The 14,617-nt window shown below is 35.8% G+C and overlaps 1 protein-coding gene across 4 annotated transcripts in view; it reads right to left on the minus strand.

Annotated features, from left to right (window-relative positions):
• Nucleotides 1–6,647, minus strand: part of LOC120629716 — a 126,562-nt gene extending 119,915 nt beyond the window's left edge. For 3 of the 4 annotated variants that reach the window (XR_005659003.1, XM_039898709.1, XM_039898708.1), the window contains exon 1: nucleotides 5,554–5,852. Coding sequence is in view for 3 of the 4 variants with exons in the window: in XM_039898709.1 (XP_039754643.1) it covers nucleotides 5,554–5,688 (135 nt within the window). In the remaining variant the exon portion in view is untranslated. Of the gene's footprint in view, nucleotides 1–5,553; nucleotides 5,853–6,623 lie in introns of those variants that run through there. The other variant, XM_039898710.1, reaches the window with a different exon arrangement.
• Nucleotides 6,648–14,617: the final 7,970 nt, after the last annotated feature.

The raw sequence follows: 14,617 nt of genomic DNA on the forward strand, positions 1-14,617 counted from the left end.
TCCAAGTCATCTATTTTTTTTTTAATTATATTATCATTTACTATCAGTCAATGACAGATGGAATAAAAAAAAATACTTTCAACATTTCGCGCAAGCAAGCAAGCAGGCCTCGCAACCATCGTGAATGAACACAATTTTTATAGAAGGCACACTAAACACTAATCACATTTTCTTTACTTTAATATTAATTGTAATTAAACGACAACGAATTACCCAGAGATTTTCAATAGTAAACAGCGATGCTATATGAAGCATTTAAAAGAAAAACTATGTTACATTAATTATTACGGTCGTGACAGTACCCATACGGGCAGTGCTCAAATATTTTTGTAATTTAATATTTTTTGAAACAAAATAATAGTTTTTTTTAATATCAAATACGTTTAAACGAATGTTTTTTCTTGATATATATATATATATGATAATATTATCCTATAAGTGCAATGTGAGAAAAATACAGTCATATTTAACTCGATTTCAGTACCTTAGCTTACATAGGCTAAACTACAAGAGATTCTTATTCTGTTGATTCCTAGTAGAACAGATTAACTATTTCTATAAAAAAATTAATCTTTATTAAAAATAGCGTTATTTGCGACACTGAAAGCTGTACGTAAGCTTTCGCGCGTCACTTCCAAACAATTTTTTTTTGTATTGTACAATGAATTGTTAGCTGCAAACATTGTTTATAACGAAATTCTATAAACAAAGGCAGTAACTCTACTTATTTATAACCCCCACAAGCTGTTGCGGGTTGCTCGTATCACCGAATTAAGAAAATTCAGAAACCGTGTAAAGTAATCGTATAGAAACATCAAAAACCACTCCACTTTAGTAGTGTTTCAATTTCAACTTCAATTTAAATAAATTAAACACAATACATAAATTTACATTTACAATAAAATATTTAAAATAAATTGTTTTTCACAGGCACTGGCTCACCGCCTGTGAGAAATACTACTAAAATGTCATTCCATTTAGCAGGTGACTATTCTACTCTAACGTTCTAAACGTTTACCAAAAACTGGGGAAAATGGGAAAAGTATGTGAGGTAGCAGCTTTCTGCGAAGTGAGACGTGCACAGGGTGCTGCTTTTGGACACAACGCACTGCATGCAATAGTGGCTGAACAAGGGTTCTGTAAGTTCTCAACTCTGTGGCTAGTATAATATAACACTCTTCTTTTTTCATCGACGGTACATTAAAACGAACCATCTCGGGTCTCGTAACAGCTGGTATGTAGGTAGGTATGCAAATTGGATAAATAAGGAAGCACTTTGTCACGCGTCGGTCGGCGCAGGCCGGCAAATGTGCTCGCGAACCCGAATTCGGAGGCGCAGTTTTTGTTCTGTAGCCTTAGCACAAGATATGCTCGCTCGCAGTCGAGAATCGTTTCGAGTGTGGAAATACTTACCCAACGGAGTCAAATGGATCTTATTAGCATTTTTAAATTAAGACTTTTATTACATCGTCTCAGACTTTTTCGACTGCGTGTTGCATGTCGCGTGATGGTCGGCCGCGGTGTAGGGATTAAGTGACAGGCGTCAGAGCATTCGAGGCCAATATGGCGGCGCCTATAGTTCGCAGCTGTATGTATAGGCTATCACTCATTTGTGCCAGTGATCCATAAAATATTGGTTACATTTATAAACTGTGAAACATTTGTAAATTATTTAAAAATATTGTTTTCAGTTTTCAATATGTGTCATCATCTAAATAATTGTTAAGTATTATGTATATCGTACTTACTCTACACTGAGTCCAATTAAAATATTAGACATAATTTCCATTTTCCAAGTATAAAATTAAGATTGATGAAGCTATTTTTATACCCTTAATAGAATATTATTCCGAAAATTATTTATTAAACGACTATAATGTAAAAAAAAAGTTTTACTTTGACCGTGGAATTATGAAAATAATACCACACAATCATTTTTTTAAAGCGATTTCAGATGCTTGTCAGATGAAAAGGATTTGCAGCTCTAGAACAAGTGACAGGTTCATTTTACATCGTAGATTTGATGCGTTCAAACGAATTAACTAGCGAGCAAATCTTACACTGCGCAGTAAGCGTACTGTAGCCTAAGAACAAGTTTCAGAGTTGCAAATCCATCACTACAGTTTTTTCTTTAACTTTTTGTACAAATCTTGTAAGAAAGTACGCAAATTTGCGCTTTGAAATATTTAGAATAATATCCATTTTAGTCTGAATTTCTAGTGTTATGATACTCGAAAACGACTCGTCGTTTGCGAGCGAGCGGACGTTGTACTAAGTGTACTGGTGAAAGTGAACACTCGCTTAGAATACGTACTGATTTTGTATAGCGTGTTATCTATGGGTTTCATCTTTTTGTTATTAACAGTAGTGCATTGGATGGAAGCAGGCGTTACTTTGCAGTTGCGTTACATGCTTAGAATGCCATGATGGACTTGCAACCTTTTTGACGACCACCCTGGCGCAAGGGTTACTGCTTTTCGAAGTGCATGTTTCCAGGTTCAATCTCCGGCACTTGGCAGGGCCAATTAAGAAATTTATAATTTCTGAATTTTCTATGACACAGGGTCATAGAAAATCAGAAATTAGTTATTATTAGTTGATCCTTAGGCTTTGGCCGTGGCTAGTTACCGACCCAAAGACGTGCGTTCAGATCCAGACAGTTCAGAGCCAGTGCGTTTCAGTACCGATAACGCGTAGAAACTAATCGGTTTCTACGCGACATATTAATGGAACGCTAAAGAGCTTCGCGGCACGTCTTTGTCGGCAGAAGCCTTCCACTAAACCAGACCAAAGAAAACTCTTCAATTGTAAATTTCCAAATTGCCATTTTCCGGGATCGGACCCGGACCCTCCTACAGTAATACACAGCGCTCACCGCTGCACAAGGGAGGTCGTCAATAGATTAAGATAAACTCAGCAGTAGCTCTCTTTTTAAACATGAGTGATTTATCATCATAAAACAATATTATACCGTGAAAGGTCTTTTGGGATTTATGTAAATGAGGAACAAAACAAGTTATGTTATATATATACTAAATACTAATAGAAAAAGGTGATGTCACATGAGATAAATGTCTGTCATGTTACATAATATGTTGTATTGCACCTATGTTAACTTCATCATCACCATCATATCAACACATTGTCGGCCCACTACAGGGTACGGGTATCCTCTCAGAATGACAAGGGCTTATGCTGTCGCTGTAGTCCACCGCGCTTGCTAAGCGCGTATCGGTGGAATTAAAGCGCATCACAACCTGAGCGTTATCCATAGCGGTATTGCTTGCATAACGATGCCTGCGCTCACCTTTAAAGCAAGTGATTACATAACAAACAACAATTCTAAAATTTTGGAGATGTCTCTTAAAAAATTTAAAGTTTGTATTAAACGTAACCTTATACGAGTAGAAAAGTCCTATTAAGTTTGTATTAAACGTAACCTTATAGAAAATTCCTATTATAGTATAAAGGACTACGTAATCGATAAAAAAGCTTGGGTGTGAATTATTGCTCTAACCGGGTTGCTCTTCTAATAATTTTAAATGACATTGTGAGATGGTGACAACAAGAAATAAAAACACCCTGCTAAGTTTGTTGTGGGCTTCTTCTCAGACCAGGACTCGTTTGGAACCTTTACCTCGTAGCTTTAGTTATAAGTTTACGAATGTGGTTATCGCCATCATCTCACTACGCATCAAAAGTGCCACCTAAGGGCCTACTTGAATAAAGATATTTTTGACTTTGACTTTGACTTGGATAGCCAGTTCGTCAACACATTATATGTGCAATTTTGATGAAAGATATAGACGATATTTTTATTATTATTATTAAGTAATAATACTACTAGATGGCGCTCTTTCGATTCGATACAAATCATAGTTAACTTTCACGCGATCGAATAGTTATACGTAGGTATTCCTACTTACGATGATCGTACACTTTGGCGCTTTGATTTATAACCTTCAGATGCTCCCACGGTCTTATAAATTATGCTATATGTAGGAGTGCGGATTGTAAACGCTTTTACGCTCGTACCTAACTAGTTAGTCATTTTTCTATCATTAGCGGTGACCGGCGTTGGATCAACTACATACAATCCTAATAACAATTGTTACCGAGTTGTTAATCAATAACATCAATCCATTACCGGCCTACTACAGGGCATGGGTCATCTCCCACAATGAGAAGGGTCTAAGGGTTCAGTATAAAGACAGTAAAATGCAGAAAACGATAAACTCACTTCACAACCGCGGAATGTTACTAGCTCACAAACATTTCCCATTTCTCCCATTTTATGGTAAAAGTCTAGAGCATTAGAGATAAAATAATAATTAGTGTCAACTGCGAAATGGAACGTCATATCAGAGCAATGTGATTTGTATTGTTGCGCTCTGAGTGAATTCTCAAGGATCGCAATGTGGGCTGTTACGGGAATAGATAATTAAATGGCATAGGATATAGCATAAGGATGTTAAGATCATTTTTTAAAAAAAAGCTACACTATCGCATTAGGTTTGAGTATTCTGTAATGATAGTGTTAGAATAAGAATATAAATAAATAAATAAATAAAATAACACTGCAAGGGGGAATACGAAAAGTTTACCCCGGTTTTATTATAAGACGTATTTATATTATTTTTCACACCATTCCCTCGACAATGTCTTATTACATAGCCTAGTATTGAAATGTCAAGTACGTCAACACATCCTTTAGGCTTAGCGGGTAAGTAATGTTGTACCTACTGGAGTCCCTAGGGGCTTTTATGATTTGAATAAAGAACATGTCACATGGCGTATTTGAATAAAATCTGCTCGTTCTAATATTGCTATCTCTCTCCAACGATTGAAGCGTCATTGACACTCACCAAAGCCTGTGGAGCGCAAGCCATAAATTTGTAAAAAAAAAAATATCCCTTCAAAACTTTATTTTATTGCCTTGTGAGGTGTGAAAAGTAGAGTTAATCAGAATTAAAGCTGCTTTCGTTTTGGGCGCCCCCTAGCCCTCGCTACACTCAGGATCCTAGATGCAACAATTCTTGATTTAATTGGCTATCTAAAGATTTTGGATTAGGGTGTTAGTATCGTAATCGTAAATAGTATCTACATCTGTCTTATTTTTATATGTAATCTATACATAAATACGTGAAGGAAAAATTTTGTAGGTACCTACGAAAATTGCGTGAAGTATGAAATATCCCATACTTATGTTTATATAGAGAAGGAGTGCCACACTACCACGTATTTGACACACACAAACGCATATATACTCTTTTTAAATAATTTAGGTATCGGATTACAATTTGTTTGTAATTTTTTTTTGGCGAAAAGGCGACCCCTAGTTTTTTGGTTGCGTTAAAATATGGTGTCAGCTGAGATACAGAACCAGCCTGCTAGAAGTAATCTCTTTGGAGATAAATGGACCTTGTGTATGTTCTGCCTTTTTCATATTTGATTTAATCTTGGGTAATAAATTAATAAATAAATACCTAAGTAGTTTTCATGACGGAAGATTTAAAACAATCAGTGTTAGAAATAGCTGTATGTATAACTTACATTTAAATCGTATCCGGTGCTAAGCCACAAATGCTTAGTCAGTAGGCCTCCAACATACTTCCTTTTCCATCTGGCCAGCATCCCATCATTGCTCCTCCTACGTTTAGAGTGCCGGGTCACCACATATCGGTCCATAATTCACAAAAAAAAACTCAACCAACCGGTGTAACACTACACGAAACAAGACGATATCTACGACTCGCGGACGTGCTAAAACTAAATGCATTCAGAAAAACAAATCATGAGCACCGAAGCACACAAATTTTACTCGAATAAAAACCTCCGCGCTTAAAAATAATTAAGTACGCCTTTCTGCATAATTAAAAAAAACTTGGTCACTACACGTTTTTTTTTGTGTTTAACTGCTGTGTTTTTTTATTAGAAAGTTTGGATTTGTCTATGGCACGAAAAGTTTTTAAAATTAAAAAAGAAAAGATATTTGCTATACTTAATTTTTATTGAACAGTCAGGTGGAGTTGGAAATTTAAAATTTCAATTGTAAACGCGCGCGCTTCGCCAGGAGCGCTCTGAAATCAGACGACTCGTCCTGTGACTAAACGTTCACGGACAATAATATCGTTCAGAAATCACATGCCTACACTTTATTGTTACCTTATTCGTATTACGGTATGTTGGAACGAATACATGCGCGTGATCCGAATACTATGAGCGTATGTTTTTGATTGTCACACCATATAAATCGGACAATAGACACTCGATATGCGCCGCATGAATCCGTCCTCCATGTTAGTAGGTAATTTTCCTAACCTAAATACTTTATCAAGGACGTATTTTGTGTGGGAATTGGGAATAGATGACAATAGATAATAATTTATACCTTTACCATGTTTGGGCAGAAAGTTGCCTGCGGTATTTATGGCAAACTCTCTTATTTTCCGCGTTATTTATAATTAGCCACAGCTACTTGCACTCTAGACACTCCTTTCTACTCGTACCTAACAAAAAAAAACAATTCCGCCAGCAGATAACAAATAACAGACAGACACTTCGTTATTATTAAGATTAAGATTTAAGAAAAAAGAATTTGGAACATTGTTCCATTCACTTACCCTCAGACAAAACCTAGGGCGTAGTCGGTAGCCTCACGAAAATGTGGTGATAGGTAAATAGGTGCGCCTTATCTTTATGTAGGTACTTGAAAGTAATTAATTATTTTCAAGTCCATCGACTTAAAACGTCAGCGTAAACAATCAAAGTCAATAAGGGCTTCTTAACATTAGTGCGGTGTGATTAGCAAGAACCTAGATTATTTTTTTACTGAAGTACCAAGCAATGAAATGCTCTGAAAGCCTAAATGCAAAAAAAATAAGAGAATAGCTGGTGTCTATGTAAAGAAAAGTGCAAAAAATCGGTAGAATTATGAAAATACTAGCTGTTGCCCGCGATTTCGTCTGCGTTTGATTTTGTTTTTTGATGTGGCATTAAATTTAACTGTAGTTCTAAAAAAATAAAGTTTTCAGTATCGCTAAGCCTTAAATGAGGGGTTTGCTGCTGTCCTCTGGGGAGTTCTGTCCTCCATCTCTAACTACAGTTTCGGCAAAATTAAACACATATTATAACCTATATAGTACTAAAATAATTATTTAAATCGGTTATAATTTGTCGGAGTTATGGTGTAAAATCGTCAAACACTTTCATCCCCTCTCCCAAAGGAACCGAGCTTAATGTCGGAGTAAAAAGTATCCTATATTACTTCTAACACTTGTGTTAGAAGTCAAAGTTTCATGAGGATCGGTTAAGTAGTTTTTGCGTGAAAGCTTAACAAACAAACTTACAACTTACAATCTTAGTGTTCATTCTTTTAGGGGTCGATTTTTGAGGAAACATTTCTAAACGGCTCTCAACTCCTAAAATTAGACCTTAAATCGGTGATAGTCTTAATCGCAGTTTTGTGTTCAAGTGAACACTTTTGATTATTAGATGAAAATAAACCTTTTGAATTATAAAGTCCCTATGAAAAACATAGGATTCTCATAAAGTCTTTGTTCAACACAACTATAGTTTTCCGCATTAAAAAGAAGATCCAATTTGACTCCTGGCTAGTACTAGAGAAGGTATCTCTAGAAAGATGAACAATTTTTTACCTGGCCCAGAAATCAAACCCAGGACATCGTAATTCGTAGTCAAACAAGCTTACCATCAGACCAACGAGCCAAATAAGCCAATAAGCGTTAAGTCAAATAAATAATTTGTCATTAATTAATTCACTCTCTCAAATCAAAATAATATCAAGTAGTGAAACTTGATTGCTTTTCTGTGAGTCCAATTAGCCTAAATACCCATTGCTGTGTTTTGGGTAGTGATTAGTGAGCATAACAAGCGGTTTGGACTATCATACTCTACTCTTACTTTATGAAGGCTACTTATATGCAAAGAGGTAAGAACATATTTATTCATACTCTTTATTGAAGCGGTGAGGGCGCCACCACACACGGTCCTCCGCCTCTCTCATCCAGCCGCTTCCAGCCACCTGACGGCCGATTGGCGCAGTGAGCAGCGACCCTGCTTTCTAAGTCCTAGGCCGTGGGTTCGATTCCCACAACTGGATAATGTTTGTGTGATGAGCATGAATGATTTTCAGTGTCTGGGTGTGTATATGTATATTCTAAGTATTTATGTATATTCTTCATAAAAATATTCATCAGTCATCTTAATACCCATAATACAAGCTACGCTTACTTTGGGGCTAGATGGCGGTGTGTGTATTGTCGTAATTTATTTCTGTATTTATTTATTTTTAAGGTCATCTGTCCAGCGGGCTGGAGGTGGTCCCACATTGCGCTTACCAATTCGCGGTCTCCACTCCAGAACACGTCTGCTCCAACGGCCATCGGTCCTACGACAAACATGATCCGCCCACTGCCACTTCAACTGGCTTATTCTTTGAGCTATGTTCTTGACCTTGGTTCTTCTACGGATTTCGTCGTTGCGAATTCTATACCGAAGAGAGACTCCCAATGTGTGGTTTAGGTAATTCAAATTTCACTTGCTTCAACGGTGAAGGAAAACATCCTGAGAAAACTTGTATGCCTGAGAGGTTATTAAAGGTGTGTGGAGTCCATTAATCCGCACTGGGTCAGCGTGGTTGACTTCGGCCTTGACCCTTTCTTACAGTGCAGGGAGGGAGACCCGTGCTCAGTAGTGGGCCGGTAATGGGTTGATGTGATGATGGTTGTTCACACATCTTAAATAAATCTATATATATAAAAGAGAAAGTGTATGGGTATGTTTCGTATAGGCTCCGAAACGGCTGGACCGATTTCAATGAAACTTTCAGGGAATCTCCGGATTGACCTGGCGAGTAATCCTGTAAAGTTTGGTGACGATCGGAGCACTCCTATTTTTGAACTGTCAAATACAGCTTTTATTTACTACTAGCTGACCCGCGCAACTTCGTCTGCATCAAATATAAATAAAATATTTTAATACCCGTCGCAACGTTTTAACGATAGGTCCAATTTGAAAAATTTAAATTTTATTTAAATTTAATAAAAAATAAAGGAATTTGCAGGTACATAATCAATTTTAACTATAAAACTATTTATTTGGATAAAGATTTGGATAGGAACGTTACCATCTTAAGATTGACAAATTATAACAAAAAGCGGTTATTGTGCCTTAACAGTTAGACATTTAGCCTCCCGGACTTTGTTTTAAGTAATAATGATTACTTTGAATATCTCTATAGATACGTACTGACAAACTTTCGCATTTATAAGATAAGTAAGATGGTACGCATGCATTCGATCGCTGTCCCATATGCCTTGCGACTCGCAAATCTGTGAAGATTTATGTCCCTTATCTCAGACAATATTTGTCAGACCTTCATTAATATTACACAACACATGCTTGATAGTATACTTTGAAATAAAAAAATAAAAAATTTTAATCCGTTCAAATTTAACGGAGCTATGAAGTAAAATTTGTAAAAATTTTCACCTCATATCCCGGGGAGAAGCTTATTGTTTATCGGGATAAAAAGTAGCCTATATGTTGACGCGGAATATCAGCTACCACTATACCAAATTTTATTTAAATCCGTTCAGTAGATTTTACGTGATGCGCGGACAGACAGACAGTAATACAGAAAATAAAAATCTGTTTTGGACTCAGTATCGATTATAAAGCATCCCCCGATCAAAATTTTCGAAATATATTAAATGTACAGAAATCTTACAGTTACAGTTTTTTTATAAGTATAGATGATGATATTCTATTGTTGGGTGTACATGGGTGTAAATAATTATCTTCACCCGCTCGAGAAGAGAATAGAAGAGAATGAATACGGAGAGAAATAAATGATTTAATATATTATGGGACTTAAATTAAAAATTTAATGATGTAAGTTTATTGTTTAAATCAAATAAAGCAAAATCTAGCCCGGCAAAGCGGGCTGGGTGCGCTAGTAATACATAAATATGTTATAACAATGCAAATGTCGTCCTCTAGTTTATAATAATTTAACCTCGTCAAGTCGTTACCTAGATGGCACCACTTGTTTATAATGTCGCGCTAGCGACTTGTTCAACGAGAACTATAAAACGAGTTGAAAAAGTTTCAATCAGTGTTATGCAGTGATTTATTAGTGCGGTGAGTGAACAATGATGAATGACTCTTTGATTAGCCGGTGGTAAGAACACCGGCTTTACTGTCGGGTGGCAGTGTTTGAATCCCAGCACGAACCTCTAACTTTTCTAAGTTATTTGCTTTTTTAATGTATGCAATTAATATATCACTTTAGCTTATTGTGATAGAGCTCGTCCGTCGTCCTACTATCGCGTTGCTTACTTCTGCCGCTAAGCAGCATTGTTGCAATGCTGTGTTCCGGTCTGAAGGCCGTGGTTGCCCGTGTTATTACAGGTAAACGAGGCTTGACACCTACGCCTCAAATTGATGGACACAGGGCGGTATCTTACAGGAACTGCTTCTTACATGCCCTGTGCAATTGTTGGTCTGTTTATAGGCGAAGGTTTTCCACTTACCATCAGGTGGGTCATCTGCTTCCGTCAATTATTACTATAAAAACCTCATGTACTTAACTTAATAAAGTGAACCTAAAGCAATAAACGCAAATCGTCATATTCTATTAGAATCTCAACTGCCAAGTAATTTAGCATAACTTCAAATTAGCTAAGGAGCTTAGAGTAGGGTTGCCAGACGGTCGGGAATTGGCGGGATTCTCCCGAATTTTTGTATGTCCTCCCGACTCCCGACAAAGCAAATAATCTCCCGAAAAACAAGTTCGATAATTTTAAGTTCACCTATTTGTCAAACCAGACTTGCAAACAACACACAAAAAAAACGACACATACTCATGGCAAGAACAAAAACAATACACATGCTCATTCGGTTCTTATCTTATGTGTCACAAACACCTACTTTGTTTTTTTTTCTTATATCTACAGTGCAATTCAAAAACATGTTTTTTTACTTAATATATTATGTATAATTATTATTATTAACTTATTTTATTATTTCTCCCGACCAAAGCCCTAAAATCCCGAAAATTCGGTTATTGATCCCGATAACAGGAAGAATCGATCTGGCAACCCTGGCTTAGAGGCAGGGCTTTAAGGCTCACACAGGCGTTAAGACCATGAGGTGCGCCTCCAGCGAAATTTTATTTTGCTACACTTACACAACAACATATTCTTTGTATCGGAGTATATCGATAAGTAAGACGGTACAATAGGTTCAAATAATGCCTTGTAAATAACAAATTATAAAACATAATATTTATTCATGAAGATTGTCAAGATTCGTGATGAAAAGAGACGCTTCATAGGTTTCGCATACAGATGCATAGTAGCTCTTTGGGCGATAGATCTTTGGATGTTAGGTATCATAGACTAACAAACAAAGCCTTTCCCTGATTGACATCTGGCTAACATCCCGCTCCCAAATTAGTCTTGGGCCTAACCGGTCACCACAGAGAGCGCTCAATTTAGTTCATAATCCAAGTATGAATTATAAGTAACTTATAGTTTGCTCTATTTTTTGAAATAATTTAGTAAGAACAATAAATAAAGAAAAAAATTGAGTTATGATTATTGAAAGTCCTATTTTTTTTTTATGGGGATGTGAAGTTATTTTGTATCGATATCGAAATACCATGGCGCGCACATTAAAAGTAAATAACTCGGTTGGTCACGTAGCGCCACTGTCTAGTAAAGTAGACGCTGAAAGAAATATAAAAATAATTAAGAGCGGGATTTTCAATGCCCTAGTTCGCATAGTTTACCTGAAGGAGCGCTCTTCCCATGTAGGTCGTTCGCGAACTACCCAAGACTAGTCCCAATGAGTTCTCATTGATATCAGTTACAATAGCTAAATATTAAAATTGACTCGGGCACACATAATTGAAGGAAACGAACAAGCAACAAATTATTTAGCTAAATCCATTATAAGTCAGTATTCCGATGACGTCATATAATATCTTACACTGATTGATTTGCATTCGCAAAAAATACTCTATTTTTGAAACCATACTCATACGATGGAGATTCGGACATTGTCGTTTTATAGCTCATCTTAGCAGGATGAGTATTATCTCCTCCCAGTTGTGCCCATTCTGAAATAATAGATTTGAAAAACTTTAGATGTTTTTTTTTGTTTGTCCTAAATTTATAACGGAACATCTACTATTCATCAAAATATCAGAGTTTTATAAACCACCAAAGATTATCCCGGGCACTACACGAGAGCTTTTAAAAAACACGGAAGCTTACAAGATTCTATAAGAATATAATCAACAAAATAAGACCACTTCGAATATTTTACTTTTTTTTATATTATTAACTAGCCGTTTCCCGCCCGCTTCGCTAGGCGAATTGAAAAAGGAAATAAATTACATTTTATGTTTCATTTTTATTTATTTTTTTCATATTTTTATTATTCTCCTTTTTTTTTATTTTTGTATGAACATAAATAGGCCCCGCGGATAGAACTGTAAGCATCGATATTGTTTAGACTTACTCAAATTCCAAATTCCATCGATTTAGCCTGTATCTTTCATCCAGGTGATTTTTCTCACTAATATTCATTGTAACTTTCAATGTGCAATCATTATAACATTTCCGTGCCTTTCTTCCAAAAATTAATAATAATTGACATGAAGAAAAAAATTTGAAATGAGCATTGAAAGTTTAAGTTAAAGTCATTGCAAGTCTCATATGTGAAGTTGAAATCTGTCTAGGTTCAAGTGCGCCGAATTTTCTGTTAACTAAAATTTTCTCCGTGACATAAATTTTTTATAGAAAATTAATTGTGCATGTTTTTTATGAATTCTATTGGAATAAGTAACTAAATTTCTTTTCCACATCTCATGTGCTTGGAAAATGCATTCATTTTAATCTGTTACATTTCCGCGATCCCGCAATAAAAGAATTCGTCGGTTATGTAGTCTGCAAAAGTAAAATGAATGTAAAATTCTTAGTCCGTTGATTGGATAGCTACATGTAAAGTTAAGTTTTTGAAACCTCTCAATGACTTTTTCTCCGCTGCCAAAAAGACGATTGTTGTAAGGAAATACACGAATATCCCTACATACACGAAGATCCCCACCAAATTTGGAGTCTGTAGAAGTTACAGGTTAGAAATAAAAATTTTAGATTTTAACACCCACCCCCGCAATTCCTGTCGGAAGTAGACTTTATTGAAATCCATTTTGAGATGTTCTTTATGTGAATAATAAAAGATTCCAAGATTTAAAATTTTTAGAAGCTATATTTCGAAATTGAAATTTTTTATTGTTAACACCCACCCCCGCGAACCTTATTGGAGGTGATTCATTGTAAAATCCGCTCGAAGATCATTTTTATATTACATATAGAACACTCTCACTAAATTTGGAGTCTATAGGAGCTATCGCTTGGAAATTGAAAATTTTCATTGTTAACGCCCCCGCAATCTTCTTTGGGGTGGGATATCGTAAAATTTGTTCATAAATCATTTTTACATCACTTATAGAAAATTCCTACAAAATTTGGAGCTTATAGGAGCTTTAGCTGGAAAATTAAAAATATTAATTGTTAATACCCACCCCCGCAACCCCCTGTGGGGTGAGCTATCGTAAAATTCATTCATAGCCTATTTTTACACCTCTTACAGAAGATTCCTACCAAATTTGAAGTCTATAGAAGCTATAGTTTAAAAACGGGAATTGTTCATTGTTAACGCCCCCGCAATCCCCTTTGGGGAATGAATTTCTTAAAATCTATTCCTACCTGACCTCTACATAGCAAAAGTAATATTCCTACCAAGTTTCACGTTTCTAAGTCTTATGGTTCCCGAGGTTTCGTGGTGAGTGACCATATAGATGGGAATTCTTCGATTATCATCGAAATTTTTAACTTTTTATCGGGCTTTTTTAAAATTTTCTTACATTCAAAACTTTCTCCTGACAATTCTGAAGATAAAAAAAGCCCAATTGGTCCAGCCGTTCTCCACTACCGTGAGTAGATTCTCAGTTGAATGTAAAAAACCATAATCCGTTTAATACACTCTGTTGAAATCCATGAAAACAAAAGAATCAAGAGAAAATGCTTATCTTTTGTTTTTATTAGCGGGATAAATGTTCATAAAAGTAAAACAGCAATAAAAAAATGAAGGAATGTTGGAATTCAAAAAATAGATAGCCATAAACCATCTAGGAAAAATTTCGCATCGAATGGTGGTAGTTTCATGTCGATACGATCAGTGGTTTAGGCGTGATTGAGCCTCAAACGAAGACCATTTTCATTATATATATATAGAAGACATTGCTTCATGGCCTACCATGAAATTGGATATTAACATTTAAGACCAAACGGCTAAAGACATGGCTTTAAGCTTTACAATGGGATTGAATGTGAATATTAAACACTAAAGACATGGCAAATGCCTAACAATAAAATAAGATATGAATATTAAATTCTCAAGAAATGGCTGCACGGTGATATACCTTTGCCTTTTCCCTACAAGAAGAAGTAGGCTGCATGGTCAATGATCTTTGCCTGTCCTAAAGGGGACAAATTAAAAAAAAACAAAACAGACAAAACATGCA

The sequence above is a fragment of the Pararge aegeria genome, chromosome 15 (genome assembly GCF_905163445.1).
Source record: "Pararge aegeria chromosome 15, ilParAegt1.1, whole genome shotgun sequence".
Taxonomy (NCBI): domain Eukaryota; kingdom Metazoa; phylum Arthropoda; class Insecta; order Lepidoptera; family Nymphalidae; genus Pararge; species Pararge aegeria.